This window comes from Piliocolobus tephrosceles, chromosome 2 (assembly GCF_002776525.5).
Source record: "Piliocolobus tephrosceles isolate RC106 chromosome 2, ASM277652v3, whole genome shotgun sequence".
NCBI lineage: Eukaryota > Metazoa > Chordata > Mammalia > Primates > Cercopithecidae > Piliocolobus > Piliocolobus tephrosceles.
In genome coordinates, this window is record NC_045435.1 from 150425997 (window position 1) to 150447728 (window position 21732).

Below are 21732 nucleotides of genomic sequence, written 5' to 3' on the forward strand. Positions count from 1 at the left end.
TTCCTTTATAAATGACTCAGTCTTGGGTAGTCCTTTATAGCAACGTGATAATGCACTAATACAGTAAATTGGTACCACAGAGATTGGCATACTGCTATAAGGATACCCAAAAACGTGGAAGCGACTTTGGAACTGGGTGATAGCCACAGGTGTTTTGAGGGCTCAGAAGAAGACAGGAAAATGTGGGAAAGTTTGGAATTTCCTAGAGACTTGGAGGGCTCAGAAGATAGGAAGATGTGGGATAGTTTGGAACTTGAGATTTGTTGAATGGCTTTGACCAAAATGCTGATAGTGATATGGACAATGAAGTCCAGGCTGAGGTTGTCTCAGATGGAAATGAGGAACTTTTTGGGAACTGGAATAAAGTTAACTCTTGCTATGCAAAGAGACTGGAGGCATTTTGCCCCTGCCCTGGTGATCGGTGAAACTTTGAACTTGAGAGAGATGATGTAGGGTATTTGGTGGAAGAAATTTCTAAGCAACAAAGCATTCAAAAGGAAGCAGAGTATAAGAGTTTGGAAAATTTGCGGGATGACAATGCAGTAGGGGGAAAAAATTTCTGGGGAGAATTACAAGCCCACTGCAGAAATTTGCAGAAGTAACGGGGAGTCGAATGTTAATCACCAAGACAATGGGGAAAATGTCTCCAGGGCATGTTAGAGACCTTCACCACAGCCCCTTCCATCACAGGCCTGAAGGCCTAGGAGGGAAAAGTGGTTTTGTGGACTGGGCCCAGGGCCCCCCAGCTCTATGCAACCTCAGGACTTGGTGCCCTGGATGCCAGCTGCTTCAGCTCCAGCTGTAACTGAAAGAATCCAATGTACAGCTTGGGCTGTTGATTCAGAAGGTACAAGCTGCAAGCCTTGGCAGCTTTCACATTGTGTTGGGTCTGCGGGTGTGCAGAAGACAAGAATTGATGTTTGGGAATTTGTGCCCTAGATTTCAGATGATATATGGAAACACCTGGATGTCCAGGCAGAATTCTGTAGGGGCAGGGCCTTCATGGAGAACCTCTGCTACGGCAGTGCGGAAGGGAAATGTGGGGTTGGAGTCCCCACTGGGGCATTGCCTAGTGGAGCTGTGAGAAGAGGGCCACTGTTCTCCAGACCCCAGAATGGTGAATTCACTGACAGCTTGCACTGTGCACCTGGTAAAGCCACAGACACTCAACGCCAGCTGTTAAGGCAGCCAGGAGGGGAGCTGTACCCTGCAAAGCCACAGGGGCAGAGCTACCCAGGGCTGTGGGAGCCTACCTCTTGTATCAGTGTGACATAGATGTGAGACATGGAGTCAAAGTAGATCATTTTGGTACTTTACGGTTTAATTAGTGCCTGTTGGATTTTGGACTTGCATGGGGCTTGTAGCCCCTTTGTTTTGGTCAGTTTCTCTCATTTGGAGTAGGTGTATTGCTCAATGCCTGTACCCCCCCCCCCCCATTGTACCTATGAAGTAGCTAATTTGCTTTTGATTTTGCAGGCGCATAGGGAAAGGGACTTACTTGCCTTGTCTCAGATAAGACCTTGACTTAGACTTTTGGGTGAATGCTGGAATGAGTTAAGACTTTGGCGGACTGTTGGGAAGGTATGACTGTGTTTTGAATTATAAAGACATTAGATTTGGGAGGGGTTGGGGCACAATGGTATGATTGGGCCATGCCCCCACCCAAATCTCATATTGAAATGTAGGTCTATAATCCCCAGGTGTTATGGGAGAGACCCAGTGGGAGGTAATTGAATCATGAGGGCAGTTACCCCCATGCTGCTGTTCTCGTGATAGTGAGTGAGTTCTCACAAGATCTGATGGTTTTATAAGGGGTTTTTCCCTGTTTTGCCTGTACTTCTCCTTCATGCCATCATATGAGGTAGGACATGTTTGTTTCCCGTTTTGCTATGATTATAAGTTTCCTGAGGCCTTCCCAGCCATGTGGCACTGCGAGTCAATTAAACTTCATTCCTTTGTAAGTTACCCAGTCTCAGGCTGTGCTTTATAGCAACATGAGAATGGACTATATATTGGGTTTTTAGTTTGGCTTGTTGTGTATTCTATTGATGTCCTCTGCTTCTTCTAAGTTAGCCTGAACAGAGAAAGGCACCTCGTGGCATCTTTCAGGTGGCCCTTACACAGGGTAGAACATACATGCACAACAATTTGCAAACATGGTCACCTCTTCCCTTCGAGAACCAAGTACCAGACTCCTACCCTGGGAAAGTAGCTACCCGCTTCCAGACTGCTACAGTGCCAGGGAGGGGGTGGGGCAATGGCAAGTGAAAAAAGCACAGAATTTTTAAGTTGCCTTTTTTCTTGATTCAGTGTTCATTTTGCTTTGGAAAATGTTTGACTGTTTATTACAGCTTTTACAAAGTCCTAAAAGTTACTTTTTGTTTTTCAGTGTTTCTGTAGGAGAACATGTACTACTTGGAGTTTCAAACTCTGCCATCTTGCTGATGTCATGCTGCTTTCTGTCTTTTGTTTTTAAGAATTCTCTTAAAGGTTTAATAGGAACCTTTGATAACAAAACATCCTTTTCTCAAATTAAAATGGTCCACTTGAAAATGTATTTTATTTAAGACTTCTTATGAATTTTTATTTTACATCTGAGTTTTCATTATCTACAATACTTATTTTAAGACATTATTTAGAGAACTAAATATGGCTATTAAATCATTAGAATGTAAATACATTAGCAATAATAAAGAAAATTGAAAATTACAAAATTCATGAATTTTTTTCTGTATTGATTTCAGCACTGGCTCATAGATCTAATGAGTGTTCCTGGATTTTTAGCATAAATAGTTAGCTTGGGGTGGCTAATGGTTTGCCTGATTTCACAAATGATGTGGCTACTTTATGGATAATGCTGAGTCATTATCTTTGCTTTCACTGTGTGCCAATGCATGAATATACTTTATTCATAGATTTTTAAAAATCACTTATTTTTTTTAAAGGATTTTAAATTTAACTAAAACATTTCATTGCTATATACTAATTCCTTTAAAAGACACAAAGGCTTTCAGGTTTTTACAGTAAACTCATAGCTTTGTTTTCATTTTGAACCAAGTCTTTTTCCCCATTTTACCATTAAATACCCCAGACTGTGTATGTTGACAGTTCTCTAATGATTCAAAGATAAAACCTTTTCTTTATTATGTAATACTTTTCAGAATTCATACCTAGTATGATGTGATATTCTAAAACTTGATGTTTTCACATGTAAACTGAAGACATTTGAGTAGGCGTGATTATTTATAGTGTTATTCTGGCTGTTTTTAACTTAACCTAGTTTAAAAATCTCTGGTTCTCTCTTCATGAACTAGATGTTTGTGTATTAAAAAATACTACAGAAATCTATTGTAAACCTCCCTTTAGAAAGATTTCAACAGTGCACAGATGGAACCAAAAATGCCCTTTGCTAAACATGACCTCAGTTAAAGCCAAAAGGGAGTCTGAAATTCCATTCATTCTGTTTTGAAATTTAAGTCACAGTTATACTTCGTGGCTTAATAAGTTAGATACACATGTTAGAAATTACTATTAGGCAATATTATGCACTTTCTTATACTTTAAACCAATGTAACTGTCAGCATATTTTTGCAAATCAGTTTATTTTAATTGTGAATATTATGAACCCATTAGGAAAGTTGCATACCAATTAATGAGAAATGAATGTTGTATAAATTTCAAATTTATGGTCACAAGTAATTGATGAATTGTTCTAATAGATATATGTTGTACAATGTTTTAAATATATAGTAACACATGTTATTTATTGTATATAATTCGTGCATGTATTCAAAATATACTCAATAAAGACATCTAGATTCTTTTACTGATTACATTAGATATTGAAATATCTTTAAAGTTACAACTGTATTCTAAAAGTTGCTTATTAGTTAAATTACTTTTCAGGTAAGTAAAAGGAAGTCTATTATCTTGAAGCACAGTTTAGATATTTGTGCTATTTGACCATTTAATAGTCTTTGTGTAAGATTACGTTAATACTGTATTTGTGTGTGTGTGTGTGTGTGTGTATGATGCATCTTTGTTACAGTTATGGCTGCCTGACAACTTAGTTCAAGAATCACAATAGCAAGTAAAAACATCATAGTAAACTCTCTTGCACCCTCTGTTGTTGTTTTTGGGAAATGCTACATATACGTTCCCATGATTGTATTGTTATTTCATTTACTTTAATCTCTTATAAAATTAATACTTATTTTATTATACTTACCTGCAAATTAGATTCAGTAGTAAAGTAACACTTGTTTATTTCCAAAACTGGCAGAAGTTGTTTTCTGGTGTTACAGATATGTTTTTTAATCATATTATAGCTTAAATGAAAAATGAGCCTTTCTGTTTGTCTTTGATTTCTCCTAGTTACCGGTAGTAAGCCTCTCCAAATGTTTCACACCAAGTAAAATCTCTACAGGATGTAGCACATTGTATACACAATTTTACAGAATTACAGATTCTGTCTGTTCTTTTGTAAACCTCTCGATAGTCAAACAGTTTCCTTCCAAAATAAGAGTCTGAGATCGTCCATACTAAAATTAAGAATTTATAACTGTAAGGAACAGATGTTTTCATAAACATTTGCTATAATTAATTTCAACTAGAGGATTGAGGGAACAAAGCATTTTTCCCGCTTCAAAACTTTATTGCCTTTTCCCCATATAGCCAACTCTGAAATCTTTTATCTAATATTGTTAGTGAAACAGTGGTACTCCTTATTTGGTATGTTTTTGAGAAAGAAAAACTGCTTTTTTTCCCCCATTACCATTTTTTTTTGCACCTTGAAAGTTATATTTAATGTGATATTTTCTTTCGGAAACAGTTATAAATTAAAGAAAACCTTTATAATGTGATAAAACCAGGTTGTTTATGAAGCCAAAAGTCTCTTAATTATTTGAAGGATTTTATATTTGATCTGATAAACATCAGCTTAAAGGAAGAACTATTCTATTAGTGTTATTTTTCATGTTTAATCATAATCTTAAATTTAAGGAGGAAGAAGCTCATATTTTAAATGTATAATATAGTACTTATTCTATGCTGATTATGGAATGTTTCACAGGAAATGTCTGCAAGCTGTTAAATAACATGTGTTGTAGGAAATTTTCATTTAGCAAGATAGAGACTAATTTTCCTTACATCTTTTTAGTTTATTATAATGTTATTAATTTTTAAAAGAAAATGAAGGGTGTTGTATGAGTAATATTACCATACCCATGTTTTCAAAGAATTAGCAACATATACCTAGCTAGGTTAATTTTTAACATTTATATGTTTTTGGATTATTTTCTTCTATAAATTGTCACCATTTTTAAGTGTTGTAATCCTTTTTAGGATTTTTTGTTTTTTCAAAAAACAAAATAAACTGGAACAGTATTTTGAAAAAAGAGTAGACTTGAAAGTTTAATAAGCGGGCTCAGTCCGCTTCTCCTGAACACTGGCACAGCTGCACATATCTCACCAAACTCTCAAAAAAGAACCAGTGTTCTTTACTGTCTGTCAACTATAAAATGTGTAAAGAAAAATAGGTAGCTATCATTAAAATTACATTTCAGCATTCAGTAACCATTTAATGAGTAGCATAATTATATAAGTATAGTACCTCAGATACTGTACTCAATAATTAAAAATAATCTCATCTTTAAAGTGGAAGCTCTGTAATTACTGTTTGACTTATCCACGACCACTGTGATGATTTCCTGTTGCACCTTCAGTTGTTCAAAGTATATTAAAAGTATAAAATTGGATAACTCATTGTTACATTATGCTGTAAATATTATAAAAATGGAATATGACCTGATGTTTGAAAGTTACATTATATGAATTAGGAATATAAAATGTAATCATATTCTAAACTTTTAATTTGTTTTGAAAAACAAATAACATTTTTAATAGTGGCATACTATGGTTTCATAAAAGCTGTACTTTGAAGTGTATATTTTAAAAAATTGAACCATTTAATTTCAGTCAATAAGAATATATAACATTGGGGCATTGGTAAGCATTTTTTCCAACTTTAGTTCATTTACTTTTATTCTATAGTCTTTAAATTGATATGTATAATTTGTTCTAAATTTGATTTTATGAATATGACAGATTTTTGGGTAAACATTTTTTCTCTCAATGTTTGATATTATTATAGGAGACAAATACCTTTTGATGTTGTTCCTTTTTCATGTTGTAAATTGCCAAACTTTTGACAGTTGAAACCTAAAGTTAACAGTTAAAGTTTTGTAAAGAATATTAAGTAAGACGTATTAAAAGCTCATTAATTAATCACTACCTCTGAAGTTGGCTTTTTATTTTACCTCTGTTTACTAAATTCCTAGAGAGTGTCAAACAAGGACCTGGAAAATCATCCAGGTGGGCTCTCTCTGCCTGCTCTCTTTTGACAGTACCATTGATCAGGGTGGGTGACTTGGTCACTAACAAAAAATTGCCTTTCTGTATACTGGTTTATAATTTTAGTTTTGTCTGTGATTCATAAGAAGAAAATGTTTGTACTGTGCTTCATTTGTTCCTGATAGCACTTACTTTGGTACTGTTACTATCCAGTCTAGGATTGACATTGGTTTATATTTTGAAATCAAAATGAATTTTTTACCTAAAAAGCTTTGATTACAAAAGATAATTTGGGGAAGGGGGAGAGGATATATGCTTTTTGGCTAATATGTTGCATTTAGCTTTCACACAGTTTTTCAACTGAAGTACTCAGTTTATCTCCATTATTTCAGTGTTGTAATTTTTTTCTCCAGGAGATTCAAATAAAAATGGAAGAAGAACAAGTTCTACTTTAGACTCTGAAGGGACTTTTAATTCCTATAGGTAGGTGATGAATACATGTATATATGTACACATACACATATAATATTACAAGATAATGTATAAGATATATAATTATATAGGGTTTTGATCTAGAATAGTAAGGAAACACTATTTGTGCTTTAACAAGGTGACCAATGTGAACAATATTGTGTTAATGTTATTTTCTGCAATTAATAAGTTACAGAAAAATATAATATTCTAAATTTTTGAGTAAATGCACTTACTGCAGTATCTGTTGTTAGCCAATAGTAGGGTAATTGGAATGTATGCACATGTAGTATTCAGCTTCATTATAATCCATTTTTGTTTTTCCAGTATATCTGTTACATTACTAAAGCTTCCTTTTAATTTTCCTGCTAAAATATAGTACTGCTCATGAGCACCTAAGAGAGGTTAAAATGTAGTTCATGGTTGAATTAAGTGCTGTTTCCTAATATTCTGTTTAAATTCTTCATTAAACAGGGCTATTACTTCTGAATTAGTAATTTTTTTAAAAGGATACACTAAGAAAATATGTATTTTACCTAATCCTTTCTTAATATTCTCCTCATAACTTGAATTTTGCTTCAGTAAATGTTTATGAAATTTGTACCTTATATCTGGAAACTGAAGAACAAGAAAGATTAAAGTATTTTCAGTAATACTTGAAAATTTATATACAGAGCCAAAATGGTGTAAGAAATTGGTTATTTTCTTTTAGGAAAAAAGTGCAAATTCAATAATGATACACTTTAACGTTATAGATGGCAATGCAGATTCTTGAAGAAACAATTTAATTGGCCAACATTGTCCTTATGGTTAATTACTTCTGATACTTGTGTAACAACACTATAAAATATATGCAAGAACCACTGTATATTTGAAAACTAATTTGAATATTAAACTGTGTCTCCTTTTCTATAATAAATATGGAACTTATGCTTAGTTTATATTTTTATTTGTATACATATTATATAGTCTTAATTGGGACTGTGTCATTTATTTCTTCAGATTTCAGGCAGGCTTTTAAGATCTAGAGTCGGACCTTTTATATAGGAGGAACTAGACAAAAATGTAGTAAATGAAACAAGTTTTTACAATTTGTTTATGAATTTCAGAAATGAGATGGTAATTGAAACACTTGATATCTTTATTTTATACCAGTTGGGGTCTGTATAAATGATCAGTTGTTCAAGTGTCACAGATACCACAAAAGGCTTATGTTCCATGGTGTTCTAGAAGGGTATTATCACAGCAGTAAAACTCATATGTTGTTGTTAAATTTTCACGATATCCATCCTGCCTTATAAATACTGGAATTGTCCAAATGCTTTCTGAGTCCTGAAGCATAATATAAAGCTTGTATTTGACATACTAAACAATAGGTAGAATCTCCTATTTGAGTGTGTCACAGCTGATTGTAACAATAACCAAAAAAGTAAATGTGAAAGATAGTTAAAGAAATATTAGGATTTGACATGTAACAGAGGAATCTTAAGATGGTAATATATGAAATCTATGATGGTAATTTATTAGGTATAAATACAATTAAACATAAACGAGACAAAAAGAAAAACTAATGTATTTCAAAAGAAGGAAAATCCCATTAAATGTGTATAAATTCTGTTGTTGAATTATATTTTATAATTACATTTGTCTTTTAGCCAATTACAGTAAATAGTGGATATAATATAAAGTTAGGAGAAATGTTTTCATTTCATTCATTTCATAAGAGAAATGAAAACATTTCTCCTAACTTTATATTAAATGAAGGTACAATATTATCTTGGGTGTTTTTTTCTTCTTGAATAAAGTATCTTAGTATTATTAAATGATAATTGTATTTTGAAAAGTAACTCCTAGTGTAGCTTTGCACAATAAATACTAATGTTGTTAACTAAATATTTTTAATCAATGTCTGTCATTGTTTAAAAATGACAAGCATTGATTAAAAATCAATGTTGTAATGTTAGAATATTAATTTATTGTTGCAATTAAAAAGATAAAAAGCTCAAGCAATACAGTCTGTAAAAATGTGCTTTTAATAGTTGGCAGGCCAGTGCTGCTGTTAAATACTGCTATAGTATTTAAGGTGAGAAATGAATATTTTTCTACTCAGTAGGCAATAGCTCTTATAATGAGCTTACTTGTGGATTTGACACTTGGGTTAAGTGTAGAATTCATAGAAGCACAGCTCTGTGGTATAGCTTCAATTAAGGTTAACTGACAAAATCTAGGAATTGTTGCAGAATCACATTAAAATGGCAATAGAATTTTCAGTAAAATTTACTTTTGAAAACAAAAATTATTTTTTGTTGCCATTATAGCTCTTTAAGCTAACTAGAAATAGGTTATTAGAAAAACGTAAATGTTGCAACCCTCAGATGTCGTTTTGCGTGACAGTTCTACCTTTGTATTATTTAAACCGCCTCTGAAATCCTAGCCTTTCTTCACAGTTAGACAACGCAGGCCTTAAACCTGTCACCAACATACTCATAGTTTATATATACTTGTGTCAAAGATTTACTTTAGTTTCTTATCTATCAAATGGGCATTATAATGCCTAACCTGTTTCCTTCCCGCAACTGTTTTAAAAACTCGGGTTAAAACGTATAAAATAAAGGCCTTTTGAAAATCTAAATGGGATGTCATAGTATTAATTCTTTTGTGCTCACTTCAGGTAAATGGGTAACTTTGTTTCCTGTATTCACCATCAGACACATGTATCCTTTAACATATGTTGAGTATTTAATAACTTTTGAATTCAGTCTTGAATCGGACACTGAAATTTATATTCTTTCCACTTTTTGTATTATTATCATATTAGATCATGAGTTTCAAGAGGGCATAGTCTGTGGGTTTTCTTTGTTTGTTTTTTGAGACAGGGTCTCACTCTGTCACCCAGGCTGGAGTACGGTGGCACTACCTTGGCTCACTACAGCCTCAACCACCTGGCCTCAAGCAATCCTCCTACCTCTCAGCCTCCTGAGTTGCTGGTACTACAGGCGTGTGCCACTACACCTGGGTAATTTTTGTGTTTTTTGTAAAGATGGGGTTTCATCATGTTGCCCAGGGTGGTCTCAAACTCCTGGGCTCAAGAAATCTGCCTGCCTTGGTCTCCCAAAGTGTTGGGATTACAGGTGTGAGCCACTGCACCTGGTCTGTTTTTTGAAACAATGTTTAAACATAGTGTGCTGGTTCAGATCCTGATTGTAAATAATCTGAATACTTTGGACAAGTCTTACCCTCAGTTTCTTCACCTTTGAAGTGAAGATGATAAAATACAGTTGATATGAGGAGTTTAATCAGATAATGGCATATGGTAAATGTTGAATAAATATTAGTTACTTTTTTGTTCCAGACAATGTCATCATCATTGTCATCACTAACCTTTTGGTGTTATAGAAATTGTTACGGTGATCTAATATACCAAAAGGAAGAGAAAAAATATGTTTTACAAGAAAATGAATTTTTTGTCTGTTAGCAGAAAGAGTGCTTAAGAACAAGCTTAACCTGAAATTTGACACTCTCAATCTCTGACACATATTTCAGGTTACCTTTGAATAACAAATTTGAACACCTAGTAAAGATGAAAGGAAGATATTTTACTATAAATTCAGAGATGATATCTGGAACTTTGACAAATAAATTTTAAAATTTAAAATGAATGGACTGTAACTACAGCTTTATGTGCCTAATAATCATAGACTTTTTTTTTTTAATAAACTGGGGTATTTACTTTGGATTTGTGTCTTCTTTTGATCTTGCTTCATGGATTCAGATAGAGTACAGCTGCATTTAACTCCTAAGGCACCAGTACAATTATTATATGATGCTTGAGTAATAGTCCAGATATTGTTTTGGAAACTTTGGTTAAAATTTGATTGTATATCTCTGAACTAATTTGCAGATGATGCGTTAAAATGGAAAGTTTATAAGACTTGAGAAGACATTGTTGGTTTTGTGAAATATATCTTGTACTTTTTAAAGACCAATCTTAATGTTGTCTGCCAAATTATATGAGCTTTCTCTATTTCTTATTTAACCATTAAAACTGAGAGAAGAACATCAATGGGTATGAAAGAAGAAAAGTTGTTTCCTGATTATCAATTTGCTGATGTTTAACTTAGTGACTGTAGCACAGGCCACTCCTCTTTTCCTCTTCTCCTCTTCCCAAGGGCAACTGACCTTCTCCTCGCCAAAAGAGGCAAGCCCTTTGCCAGCACATATGACTACAGACTATTACATTAATCTGTTTAGCTGTAGTACCAGCTGCTTGCATGTTTTTAATTATCTTATTAGATGGTATAACAGTGACCTATGAAATAATTTGAAGGTGAACATTTAAAAACTTTTGTTTTATTACCCTATGTTTCTAAATATCTTTTTGATCAAATTATAACAACTTTCCTCAAAAGTTGACAGGAAATCATAGTCATTTTTGAGTCAATGTTATGCTTTTTTCCCCCAGATTTTTAAAGTATAATGTCTTAATTCCCAATATAGGAAATAACTTATTTGTTGCCTCATTTATTGATAAGCTTTTTGTGTTTCTATAGCCAAAAATCTGCGGTAAACTTGGCTTAATAGTCAATTTAGTTAGAGAAAACTCAAACTAGTTATTTAGCATTCTCAGGGAAACTCAAAATATTGCTTAATTTTTGTACCTCATCTTAGTTTTGTGTAAATGGCAGAGGATAGAATATAAATCATTGTAGATTATTTTAAATGTGTACGTTATAGTTAACCCTAATTTTCAAGATTCTGTATAAACTGTAGTAAATCATCTAGTTTACTCAATATTTTTTTCAACTTAATTTCACATGACATTATATTTTCTAAAGCTGTACTCTTAAGAAAAATGTACACTCTTTTTCATCTTGACAATTAGATACTTTAAAAATAATCATTTGTAAATGCAATGCTGACTTCCAGAGACAGTGCAAAATTATAAACACCGATGATACTCAGAAGTCGTAGCCAATAAACTGAAGATTATAATAATTTAGTTAGACTTTGGGAGGCCGAGACGGGCGGATCACGAGGTCAGGAGATCGAGACCATCCTGGCTAACACGGTGAAACCCCGTCTCTACTAAAAATACAAAAAACTAGCCGGGCGAGGTGGCGGGCGCCTGTAGTCCCAGCTACTCAGGAGGCTGAGGCAGGAGAATGGCATAAACCCGGGAGGCGGAGCTTGCAGTGAGCTGAGATCCGGCCACTGCACTCCAGCCCGGGCGACAGAGCGAGACTCCGTCTCCCAAAAAAAAAATAATAATAATAATAATAATAATTTAGTTAGGAGCTTTGGTGTTTGAATCAAAAAATGAAAGTTACTTGAATGCTATAAAGATACACAGATACTTCTGTGTATGTTTTTAGTTAATAAATCCTACACCTGGGATAGTGGAGTGACTTGAGACTTAAAAAATTTATAGACTGGAATAAAGTATTTATTTATTTATTTTTTTAAGAAAACAGTCACACTTTTGGCTTTTTTTTTCCTCTAACAAAATATTGTATTTCATATTTGAAAAGAGCTTTTATTGAAGAAATAAAGGGAACTTTATATGTGTATATAGTTTTGTTGTTGTTTGTTTTATTCCTTTTAAGGAGAGACGAAAAAAGACACTTGACTCTTAAGCAATGGTGTTTGAATTTCTTGATATTTATCAGAGCTTCCAGAGTTGCCTCCCTTTCTCAATATAATATGTTCTATATCTAGCTCACCGAGTCAAAGGCTGTTCAAATTGGTAAAAAGTTTGTAAAAAGTTAAAGTCGGTATTGCCTTTTAAATCTAAAAGTTGTCTTTTCCTGCCTAAGAAAAAGTACATCAATTTGAATTTTCTTGAATCATTAAGTAAATTTGAAAAATTAGGCTTCAAGTTTTAGCACAAAATTTGCATGTATCTTATTTGCATATAATCAATAACTATGCATCGTATTTGCATATAATCAATCAGCACATTTGAAAAATTAGGCTTCAAGTTTTAGCACAAAGATTTGTACTTATTTGCATATAATAAATAATTTTGGAGGATGCGGGAAATATCTTTTCATCATTTACATTTATTTTTAGTATAGTACCTTTTACATTTGTATGTAAGAGAATTATATATCTCATAGAAATAACAACGAAACAGTGATTCAGTAGAAAGGAGATAACAGGGCAGAAGCCTACTTTGGCAGCAAGATTTAAAATTCAGAAATCTGGGTTCTAGTCACACTCTTAGAGTGATACAATTTTGTTAATCATGTTATTTTTGAGAATATTCGCTTATTGGACGAGAGCAGGTGCAGTGGCTCACCCCTGTAATCTTAGCACTTTTGGAGGCTGAGGTGGGTGGATCACTTGAGGTCAGCTGTTCAAGAGCAGCCTGGCCAACAAGGCGAAACCCTGTCTCTACTGAAAATACAAAAAAAAAAAAAAAAAAAAGTAACGAAATTAGCCAGTGTAGTGGTGAATGCCTGTAATCCCAGCTATTTGGGAAGCTGAAGCACAAGAATCACTTGAACCTGGGAGGCGGAGGTTGTAGGGAGCCAAGATCACACCATTGCACTGCAGCCTGGGTGACAGAGTGAGACTGTCTCACAAAAAAATAAATAAATAAATAAATAAAAACAGAATATTGGCTCAATCAATTTGTTTGCTAGAAGTAATATGAAAGGTGATAGAGACCAACCTGAATCTACCATCCCTCTTCCCCACCACTCAGTCCTCTTAAGTTTCTAAGGCCTTGCCATTTTAATTATTTTTCAGGGTTTCGTAGCTTAATAAATAGAAGAGGAGGAAGGAAGGCCTAGAATTAATGCTCCTTGATTCCATGAGCCTTACTTTTCTGATTTTGTTGTATTGCCTGTATATTGTGGAGGATCTGTATAATGTTAAGATGTTCTTAAGAATAAATACGTGATTTAGGGAATCAATTTGGAAAAACGCACAGAAATAAGACACACTAAAGTCTAGATCTTAACTCTACTACTGTAACCTTAGGCAAGGTAATTAACCTCTCTGATTCTTAATTACCTCATCTGTAAAATTGAAATGTTAACATCTGTATCATTGAGTTGTAGAGAGCGTACCTGTAAAACGTGTAAAGTACCTGGCCCTTGTCATCAAAACATAGTAGGTAACTACTGTTAGTTTTTTCACCTTTCCTTACCCTGTCTTTTCTAAAATTTCTTTTAAGTTGTAATTAACTCTACTACCTGACAAAGTTGTCCCTTGCCTCAGGAAAGTTAAAAAAATTTTTTTTTCTAGTTCTAACGTGGCAATAAATGAGTATTTAAAGAATCAGATGAATCTATAGTTATCTATAGGTTATATAGGAGGAACTTTTATATAATCGCTTCTTATATTTAATCTCATCAAATTGTCTTGCATCTTGTTTGTGCTTATATTTGTTCAAGAAGCATCACGACCTTTACAGTTAAATGATCACTTGAGAGAGCACAAAATGTATAGCCTTTTCATTTTTCAGAAATCAGTCATGGTATTACCTTTTGTTCTTATCTCCATAATGGAGGCTCTTTTGAGTAAAGAAAAATCGCATTTGAATGATGAATACATCTTCTTGAAGTAACTTACTATTTTTATGATAGTATCTGTGCTTCTTTATAATATGCAATCTCTCTGAACTAATTTATTGATTACTGACGGCTTTGAAAAAATGTTACCCTCTATTTTGAAAAATCAACTGATTTGTTTGCATTTACAGCCCTAATTATCAACCCACACTGGCTTGAGCATACATGTTACAGTTTGAGTTCTTTTCCTTTAGAAACCCCTTCAAGCCCTTTTTGTTATCTGTTGCCAGGCTTTAGGGGAATTTTTTTTTTCATGTTTGTTTATTTACATAGTCAGCTGAAAGCCTGATCATCCAAGGCTGTGTAAATGTTTATCTTTGAAAAGACAGGCATACATTTGAAATGTGAGGATAAGCTGCTCTGAGTCAATCAATACTGAGAGTCCTTTCCCCTGGACACACTTCTGTTTCCTGCTGGTGTTCCCAGTTGAAATGCCTTGCTGTCAGTCCTATGGATCACTGTTTGTAATATATACCTCGGATATGTTGTTGAAATATACAAAGTCAATTAAATATTTGCTCAATACTGAAGTATGAGGAAATAATGCATAGAATTAGGGTTCAAAAATATACTTAAAAATTTGAGAAAATGCATAGAATTAAGGTTCGTAAGTGGAGAGTTAATTTTTTAAAAAAAAAAGTTTTACCAATATCTTGCTTATTTATTTATGCATTGGTCTGCTTTATAGTCCCAGATAGCTCTATATAATACTTAATTTCTGAATGTGTATTTCATGGACAATTTGACTCAAATAAATGATTTAAGGGAGAAATTTCTACAGAATATTTAGGAGTCAATATTTAACTTTTTTTTTTTATATCAGATCGTGTTGTCTTTTGATGCAAAGTTGTAGTGGTTAATAATTCTGTTTCCCCATTTTATTTTTAATCCAGAGCCTTTTCACAAGTGCTTTTTCAACATTTGTTTATATCTTTTTTGTTGTTGTTGTTGTTCAAGGGAGCTAACTTATCTTCTATCATTATGTATATCTTTGTTATACTCCCAATATAGACAAACCAGTGTGCTAAACCTTTAAGACCCAAAGAGGAATTAAACACAGACCCTGCCCTTGGGGCACTTATGATGTAGCAGGGAGACAAACATGGAAACAACTAACATAGATGATGACTGGTATTATAATGGAGGTATTTATCAAGAACTAGGGGAAGGCCAGGCACAGGAGCTTACACCAGTAATCCCAACAGGCTGAGTGGGGAGGATCACTTGAGCTGAGGAGCTGAAGACCAGCCCGGGCAAAAAGCAAGACCTCATCTCTACAAACAGACAAATAAATAAATAAATAAAATAATTAATTAAATTTTTAAAAATTAGCCAGGCATGGTGGCACTTGCCTCTAGTCCCACCTACTCAGGAGGCTCAGGTGGGACAATCACTTGAGCCTAGAAGGTTGAGGCTGCAGTGAGCTGTGATCATGCCACTGCACTCCAGCTTTGGTGACAGAGCAAGACCCTGTCTCAAGACAAAAAACAAAAAGCAGAACCAGGGGAAGACCAAATGGTTGGGGTGGTGGGCGGTAGGAGGAAAATCTGTTTGCTAGGTGTTCTGGGGGGGCAAGAGTTTCAGGGAGGTGAGCAGCATGTACAAAGACGATCTTCATTTTCCATTCTTCAGCAATGCATTCTTTTAGATTGCTTTTGCAGTAGAATGGGTAAGTTTCATTTTGTTAAAAACACAGAGATTCTCCAGAGATACTGAGTTTATTAGGCGATTTGCACATCTGGGATATGTAGGCCTTGGGAACCATAGGCATATCCAAAGAAGTTGAGGGAAGGGGAAGCTTTTAAAGACGAGAGGAAAGTACACACAATTTATTTTGAAACAGAGAACTTTGGTTACAGGGGCTTATTGCAGGAGCTAACACCAGTTCACTAATGGAGACAGTTTGTCTGGCAAGTGTTCTTGTACATCAGTTAGCCATCCTTGTACTCATGTAGGAAACTGCAGTTTAGAAAATTATTGGTAAAAGTTTTTGTTACAGACGTATGTGTATAAGAGCCCTTCAGAGAGTCTTTGTAATACTTCTTCAGCATATGTGCGTGAGGGCTCTTCCTTCTAAACCTGGCTTTATTTATGGTCATCTCTCAGTATTCTTGGGGATTGATTCCAGGACCCCCATGGATACCAAAATCACAGATGCTGAAGTCCAGCAGTCAGCTCTATGGAATTGGAAAGGATAGGAGAAATCAGTCCCTCTGTATCCATGAGTTTGGCCTCCTTAGAATACTGTAGTCTCAGTCTGATTGGTATAAACCATGAATGCGGCATCTCATGTGTGGAGGGCCAACTGTACTTTTGTTAGGGCTTGACAGAAGTGACTTCATTTTGATTTTGACAACTTTCCCATTTGAACTTAGTCATCAGTGACAAAATTATGCCCTTACCTATGAAGACAGCTAATGTGACCCATACAGCATCAGTATTTACATATGTATCTATTTCATTGTAGTGACAGTGTTGCTTTACATGAGCTGCTATTTTGATAGTACTTGCTGTTTGATAGTACTAAAGTTTTAAAATTCAGTATATCATAGTTTTATTTATTTATTTATTTTTGAGATGGGGTCTTACTCTGTTGCTTAGGCTGGAGGGCCATCTCAGCCCACTGCAACCTCCATTTCCTGGGTTCAAGTGATTCTCCTGCCTCAGCCTCCTGAGTAGCTGGATTACAGGTGTGCACCACTGTGCTCATCTAATTTCTGTATTTTTAGTAGAGTGGGGGTTTCACCATGTTGGCCAGGCTGGTCTTGAACTCCTGACCTCAGGTAATCCACCCGCCTCAGTCTCCCAAAGTGTTGGGATTACAGGCATGAGCCACTGCACCTGGCAATGTTTGATGTATTTGAATCGATGATCAAAAATTTTAACTGAGGGTTAAAAATCTTTAAATCACACAAAAATAATTATGAAATAGTTGATAATGATACAATTGAGAATGAGTATTAGGTACCTAGAAATATGAAGAAAATCAATAAACCTGCCATGGAATAAAAAATAACCTGCAAATGATAGAATATTTGAAACGTAAAAGATGTCCTTGTATCTGAACATATGAATATAATTTTCATTCCATGATTATAGATGTTATGTTCTGAGAGAGACATTGAAGTAGTTTGGTTGACATAATCTCAAGGGGTCTCAAAGACTCTTCCAGGCTACTTTTTCAGATTAGGGACACTAACGCAGATGACATGTCCAGGTGTCTCAACGCATTAGAACCAAAACAGGGTAATTGAACCCTGTATCTTAAGCCTCATTCCAATTTAAAAAAAAATTTCTAAATCTTGAAGTTCTCTTGAACAGTGTAGCTCAACTTTCATAGATCTAGACACAAACTTATGTGTATTTTGTTCAGTTCACAGTAAACTTACAGTGTCCAAAATAACTACTATTGTCTTCTTGCCCTTCCCCCCGCCCTACCACATGGGAGCAGTTCTTAAAATACTTAATTGACTTTAAACAAAAGTTTATCCCATGGCCCATTTATCCTCTTTTTAAATTATCCCTTCTAGGTTTGTTTAGCCAGCCTGTTGCTGAATATGATTATATTAGGTGCATGATGCAAATCTTGGGTTTTTCCAGCATTGACCATTTTTGGGTAACCAATAGAAGTAACACTGTGATCACCAAAGATTTGCATTTCTAACTTTCAGGTATATGTGTGAGAAGAGGGATGTGGGAGGAGGCAGCGGAAGGGAGTGATAGAAACAGAATCCACAGGGAGAGGCAATGAGATAGATACGGGAAAGAAAAAGAAAAAGATTATATCCATATCTAATAGTCTTATTAGTAGCACCATTTATTTAGAATAATTATATACTATGTTACCTCTCACGGAATTAAGTTGCTTTATTTAACCACATGTATTATTTAACTTTTAATGTTTGTTTTCTTTCCCCAGTTATATACGCGTATGCATCACTTGTATATTTATATCCCTTGAAACTTTATAGTTGTTACTTTAAAAATTGAATGTGTATACGAGTGAATTGTTGCCATCCTTAGAACATTTTAAGCTTCCCTGTCCAATACAGGAACTACTGGCAATATGAAACTATTTAAATTTGGATTTCAATTAATTAAAATACAATATGTAGTTCTTCAGCTGCACTAGTCGTATTTTAACTGCTTAGTAACTATGTGTGGTCAGTGGTTACCATAGTGGAGAGTCAGATGTAGAACATTTCTGTCATCTCAGAAAGTTCACTTGCTTAGCGCTCATCTAGAGGTTGTCAAGTGAACGATGGATTCAATTAAAATACAATTGATTTTGTCAAAAGCCTTTTCTGCATCTATTGAGATAATCACGTGGTTCTTGTCTTTGGTTCTGTTGATATGCTGGATTACGTTTATTGATGTGCGAATGTTGAACCAGCCTTGCATCCCAGGGATGAAGCCCACTTGATCATGGTGGATAAGCTTTTTGATGTGCTGCTGAATCCGGTTTGCCAGTATTTTATTGAGGATTTTTGCATCGATGTTCATCAGGGAGATTGGTCTAAAATTCTCTTTTTTTGTTGTGTCTCTGCCAGGCTTTGGTATCAGGATAATGTTGGCCTCATACAATGAGTTAGGGAGGATTCCCTCTTTTTCTATTGATTGGAATAGTTTCAGAAGGAATGCTACCAGCTCCTCCTTGTACCTCTGGTAGAATTCATCTGTGAATCCATCTGGTCCTGGACTTTTTTTGGTGGGTAGGCTATTAATTGTTGCCTCAATTTCAGAGCCTGCTATTGGTCTATTTAGGGATTCAACTTCTTCCTGGTTTAGTCTTGGGAGAGTGTACGTGTCCAGGAAATTATCCATTTCTTCTAGATTTTCTAGTTGATTTGCATAGAGGTGTTTATAGTATTCTCTGATGGTAGTTTGTATTTCTGTGGGGTCGGTGGTGATATCCCCCTTATCATTTTTTATTGCGTCTATTTGATTCTTCTCTCTTTTCTTCTTTATTAGTCTTGCTAGCGGTCTGTCAATTTTGCTGATCTTTTCAAAAAACCAACTCCTGGATTCATTGATTTTTTGGAGAGTTTTTTGTGTCTCTATCTCCTTCAGTTCTGCTCTGATCTGAGTTATTTCTTGCCTTCTGCTAGCTTTTGAATGTGTTTGCTCTTGCCTCTCTAGTTCTTTTAATTGTGATGTTAGAGTGTCAATTTTAGATCTTTCCTGCTTTCTCCTGTGGGCATTTAGTGCTATAAATTTCCCTCTACACACTGCTTTAAATGTGTCCCAGAGATTCTGGTATGTTGTATCTTTGTTCTCATTGGTTTCAAAGAACATCTTTATTTCTGCTTTCATTTCATTATGTACCCAGTAGTCATTCAGGAGCAGGTTGTTCAGTTTCCATGTAGTTGAGTGGTTTTGATTGAGTTTCTTAGTCCTGAGTTCTAGTTTGATTGCACTGTGATCTGAGAGACAGTTTGATATAATTTCTGTTCTTTGACATTTGCAGAGGAGTGCTTTACTTCCAATTATGTGGTCAATTTTGGAATAAGTGCGATGTGGTGCTGAGAAGAATGTATATTCTGTTGACTTGAGGTGGAGAGTTCTATAGATGTCTATTAGGTCCGCTTGGTGCAGAGATGAGTTCAATTCCTGGATATCCTTGTTAACTTTCTGTCTCGTTGATCTGTCTAATGTTGACAGTGGAGTGTTGAAGTCTCCCATTATTACTGTATGGGAGTCTAAGTCTCTTTGTAAGTGTCTAAGGACTTGCTTTATAAATCTGGGTGCTCCTGTATTGGGTGCATATATATTTAGGATAGTTAGCTCTTCCTATTGAATTGATCCCTTTACCATTATGTAATGGCCTTCTTTGTCTCTTTTGATCTTTGATGGTTTAAAGTCTGTTTTATCAGAGACTAGGATTGCAACCCCTGCTTTTTTTTGTTCTCCATTTGCTTGGTAGATCTTCCTCCATCCTTTTATTTTGAGCCTATGTATGTCTCTGCATGTGAGATGGGTCTCCTGAAGACAGCAGACTGATGGGTCTTGACTCTTTATCCAGTTTGCCAGTCTGTGTCTTTTAATTGGAGCATTTAGTCCATTGACATTTAAGGTTAATATTGTTATGTGTGAACTTGATCCTGCCATTATGATATTAACTGGTTATTTTGCTCATTAGTTGATGCAGTTTCTTCCTAGCCTCGATGGTCTTTACATTTTGGCATGTTTTTGCAATGGCTGGTACCGGTTGTTCCTTTCCATGTTTAGGGCTTCCTTCAGGGTCTCTTGTAAGGCAGGCCTGGTGGTGACAAAATCTCTAAGCATTTGCTTATCTGTAAAGAATTTTATTTCTCCTTCACTTATGAAACTTAGTTTGGCTGGATATGAAATTCTGGGTTTAAAATTCTTTTCTTTAAGAACGTTGAATATTGGCCCCCACTCTCTTCTGGCTTGTAGAGTTTCTGCCGAGAGATCTGCTGTCAGTCTGATGGGCTTCCCTTTGTGGGTAACCCGACCTTTCTCTCTGGCTGCCCTTAAGATTTTTTCCTTCATTTCAACTTTGGTGAATCTGGCAATTATGTGTCTTGGAGTTGCTCTTCTGGAGGAGTATCTTTGTGGCGTTCTCTGTATTTCCTGAATTTGAATGTTGGCCTGCCCTGCTAGGTTGGGGAAGTTCTCCTGGATGATATCCTGTAGAGTGTTTTCCAATTTGGTTCCATTTTCCCCCTCACTTTCAGGCACCCCAATCAGACGTAGATTTGGTCTTTTGACATAATCCCATACTTCTTGCAGGCTTTGTTCATTTCTTTTTCTTCTTTTTTCTTTTGGTTTCTCTTCTCGCTTCATTTCATTCATTTGATCCTCAATCGCTGATACTCTTTCTTCCAGTTGATCGAGTCGGTTACTGAAGCTTGTGCATTTGTCACGTATTTCTCGTGACATGGTTTTCATCTCTGTCATTTCGTTTATGACCTTCTCTGCATTAATTAGTCTAGCTGTCAATTCTTCCACTTTTTTTTCAAGATTTTTAGTTTCTTTGCGCTGGGTACGTAATTCCTCCTTTAGCTCTGAGAGGTTTGATGGACTGAAGCCTTCTTCTCTCATCTCATCAAAATCATTCTCTGACCAGCTTTGATCCGTTGCTGGCGATGGGCTGTGCTCCTTTGCAGGAGGAGATGCGCTCTTATTTTTTGAATTTCCAGCTTTTCTGCCCTGCTTTTTCCCCATCTTTGTGGTTTTATCTGTCTCTGGTCTTTGATGATGGTGACGTACTGATGGGGTTTTGATATAGGTGTCCTTCCTGTTTGATAGTTTTCCTTCTGACAGTCAGGACCCTCAGCTATAGGTCTGTTGGAGATTGCTTGAGGTCCAC

General features: G+C 35.2%; 1 protein-coding gene across 16 annotated transcripts in view; it reads left to right on the plus strand.

Moving 5' to 3' along the window:
- TBC1D5 (TBC1 domain family member 5) overlaps window positions 1–21732 on the plus strand; it is a 606671-nt gene that overhangs the window by 310182 nt on the left and 274757 nt on the right. For 13 of the 16 annotated variants that reach the window (XM_023207336.1, XM_023207339.1, XM_023207341.1 and 10 more), the window contains one exon: window positions 6765–6834. The exons of the other annotated variants lie outside the window; for them this stretch is intronic. In XM_023207336.1, coding sequence (XP_023063104.1) covers window positions 6765–6834 — 70 coding nt within the window. The remainder of the gene's footprint in view (window positions 1–6764; window positions 6835–21732) is intronic. 16 annotated transcript variants of the gene reach the window in all.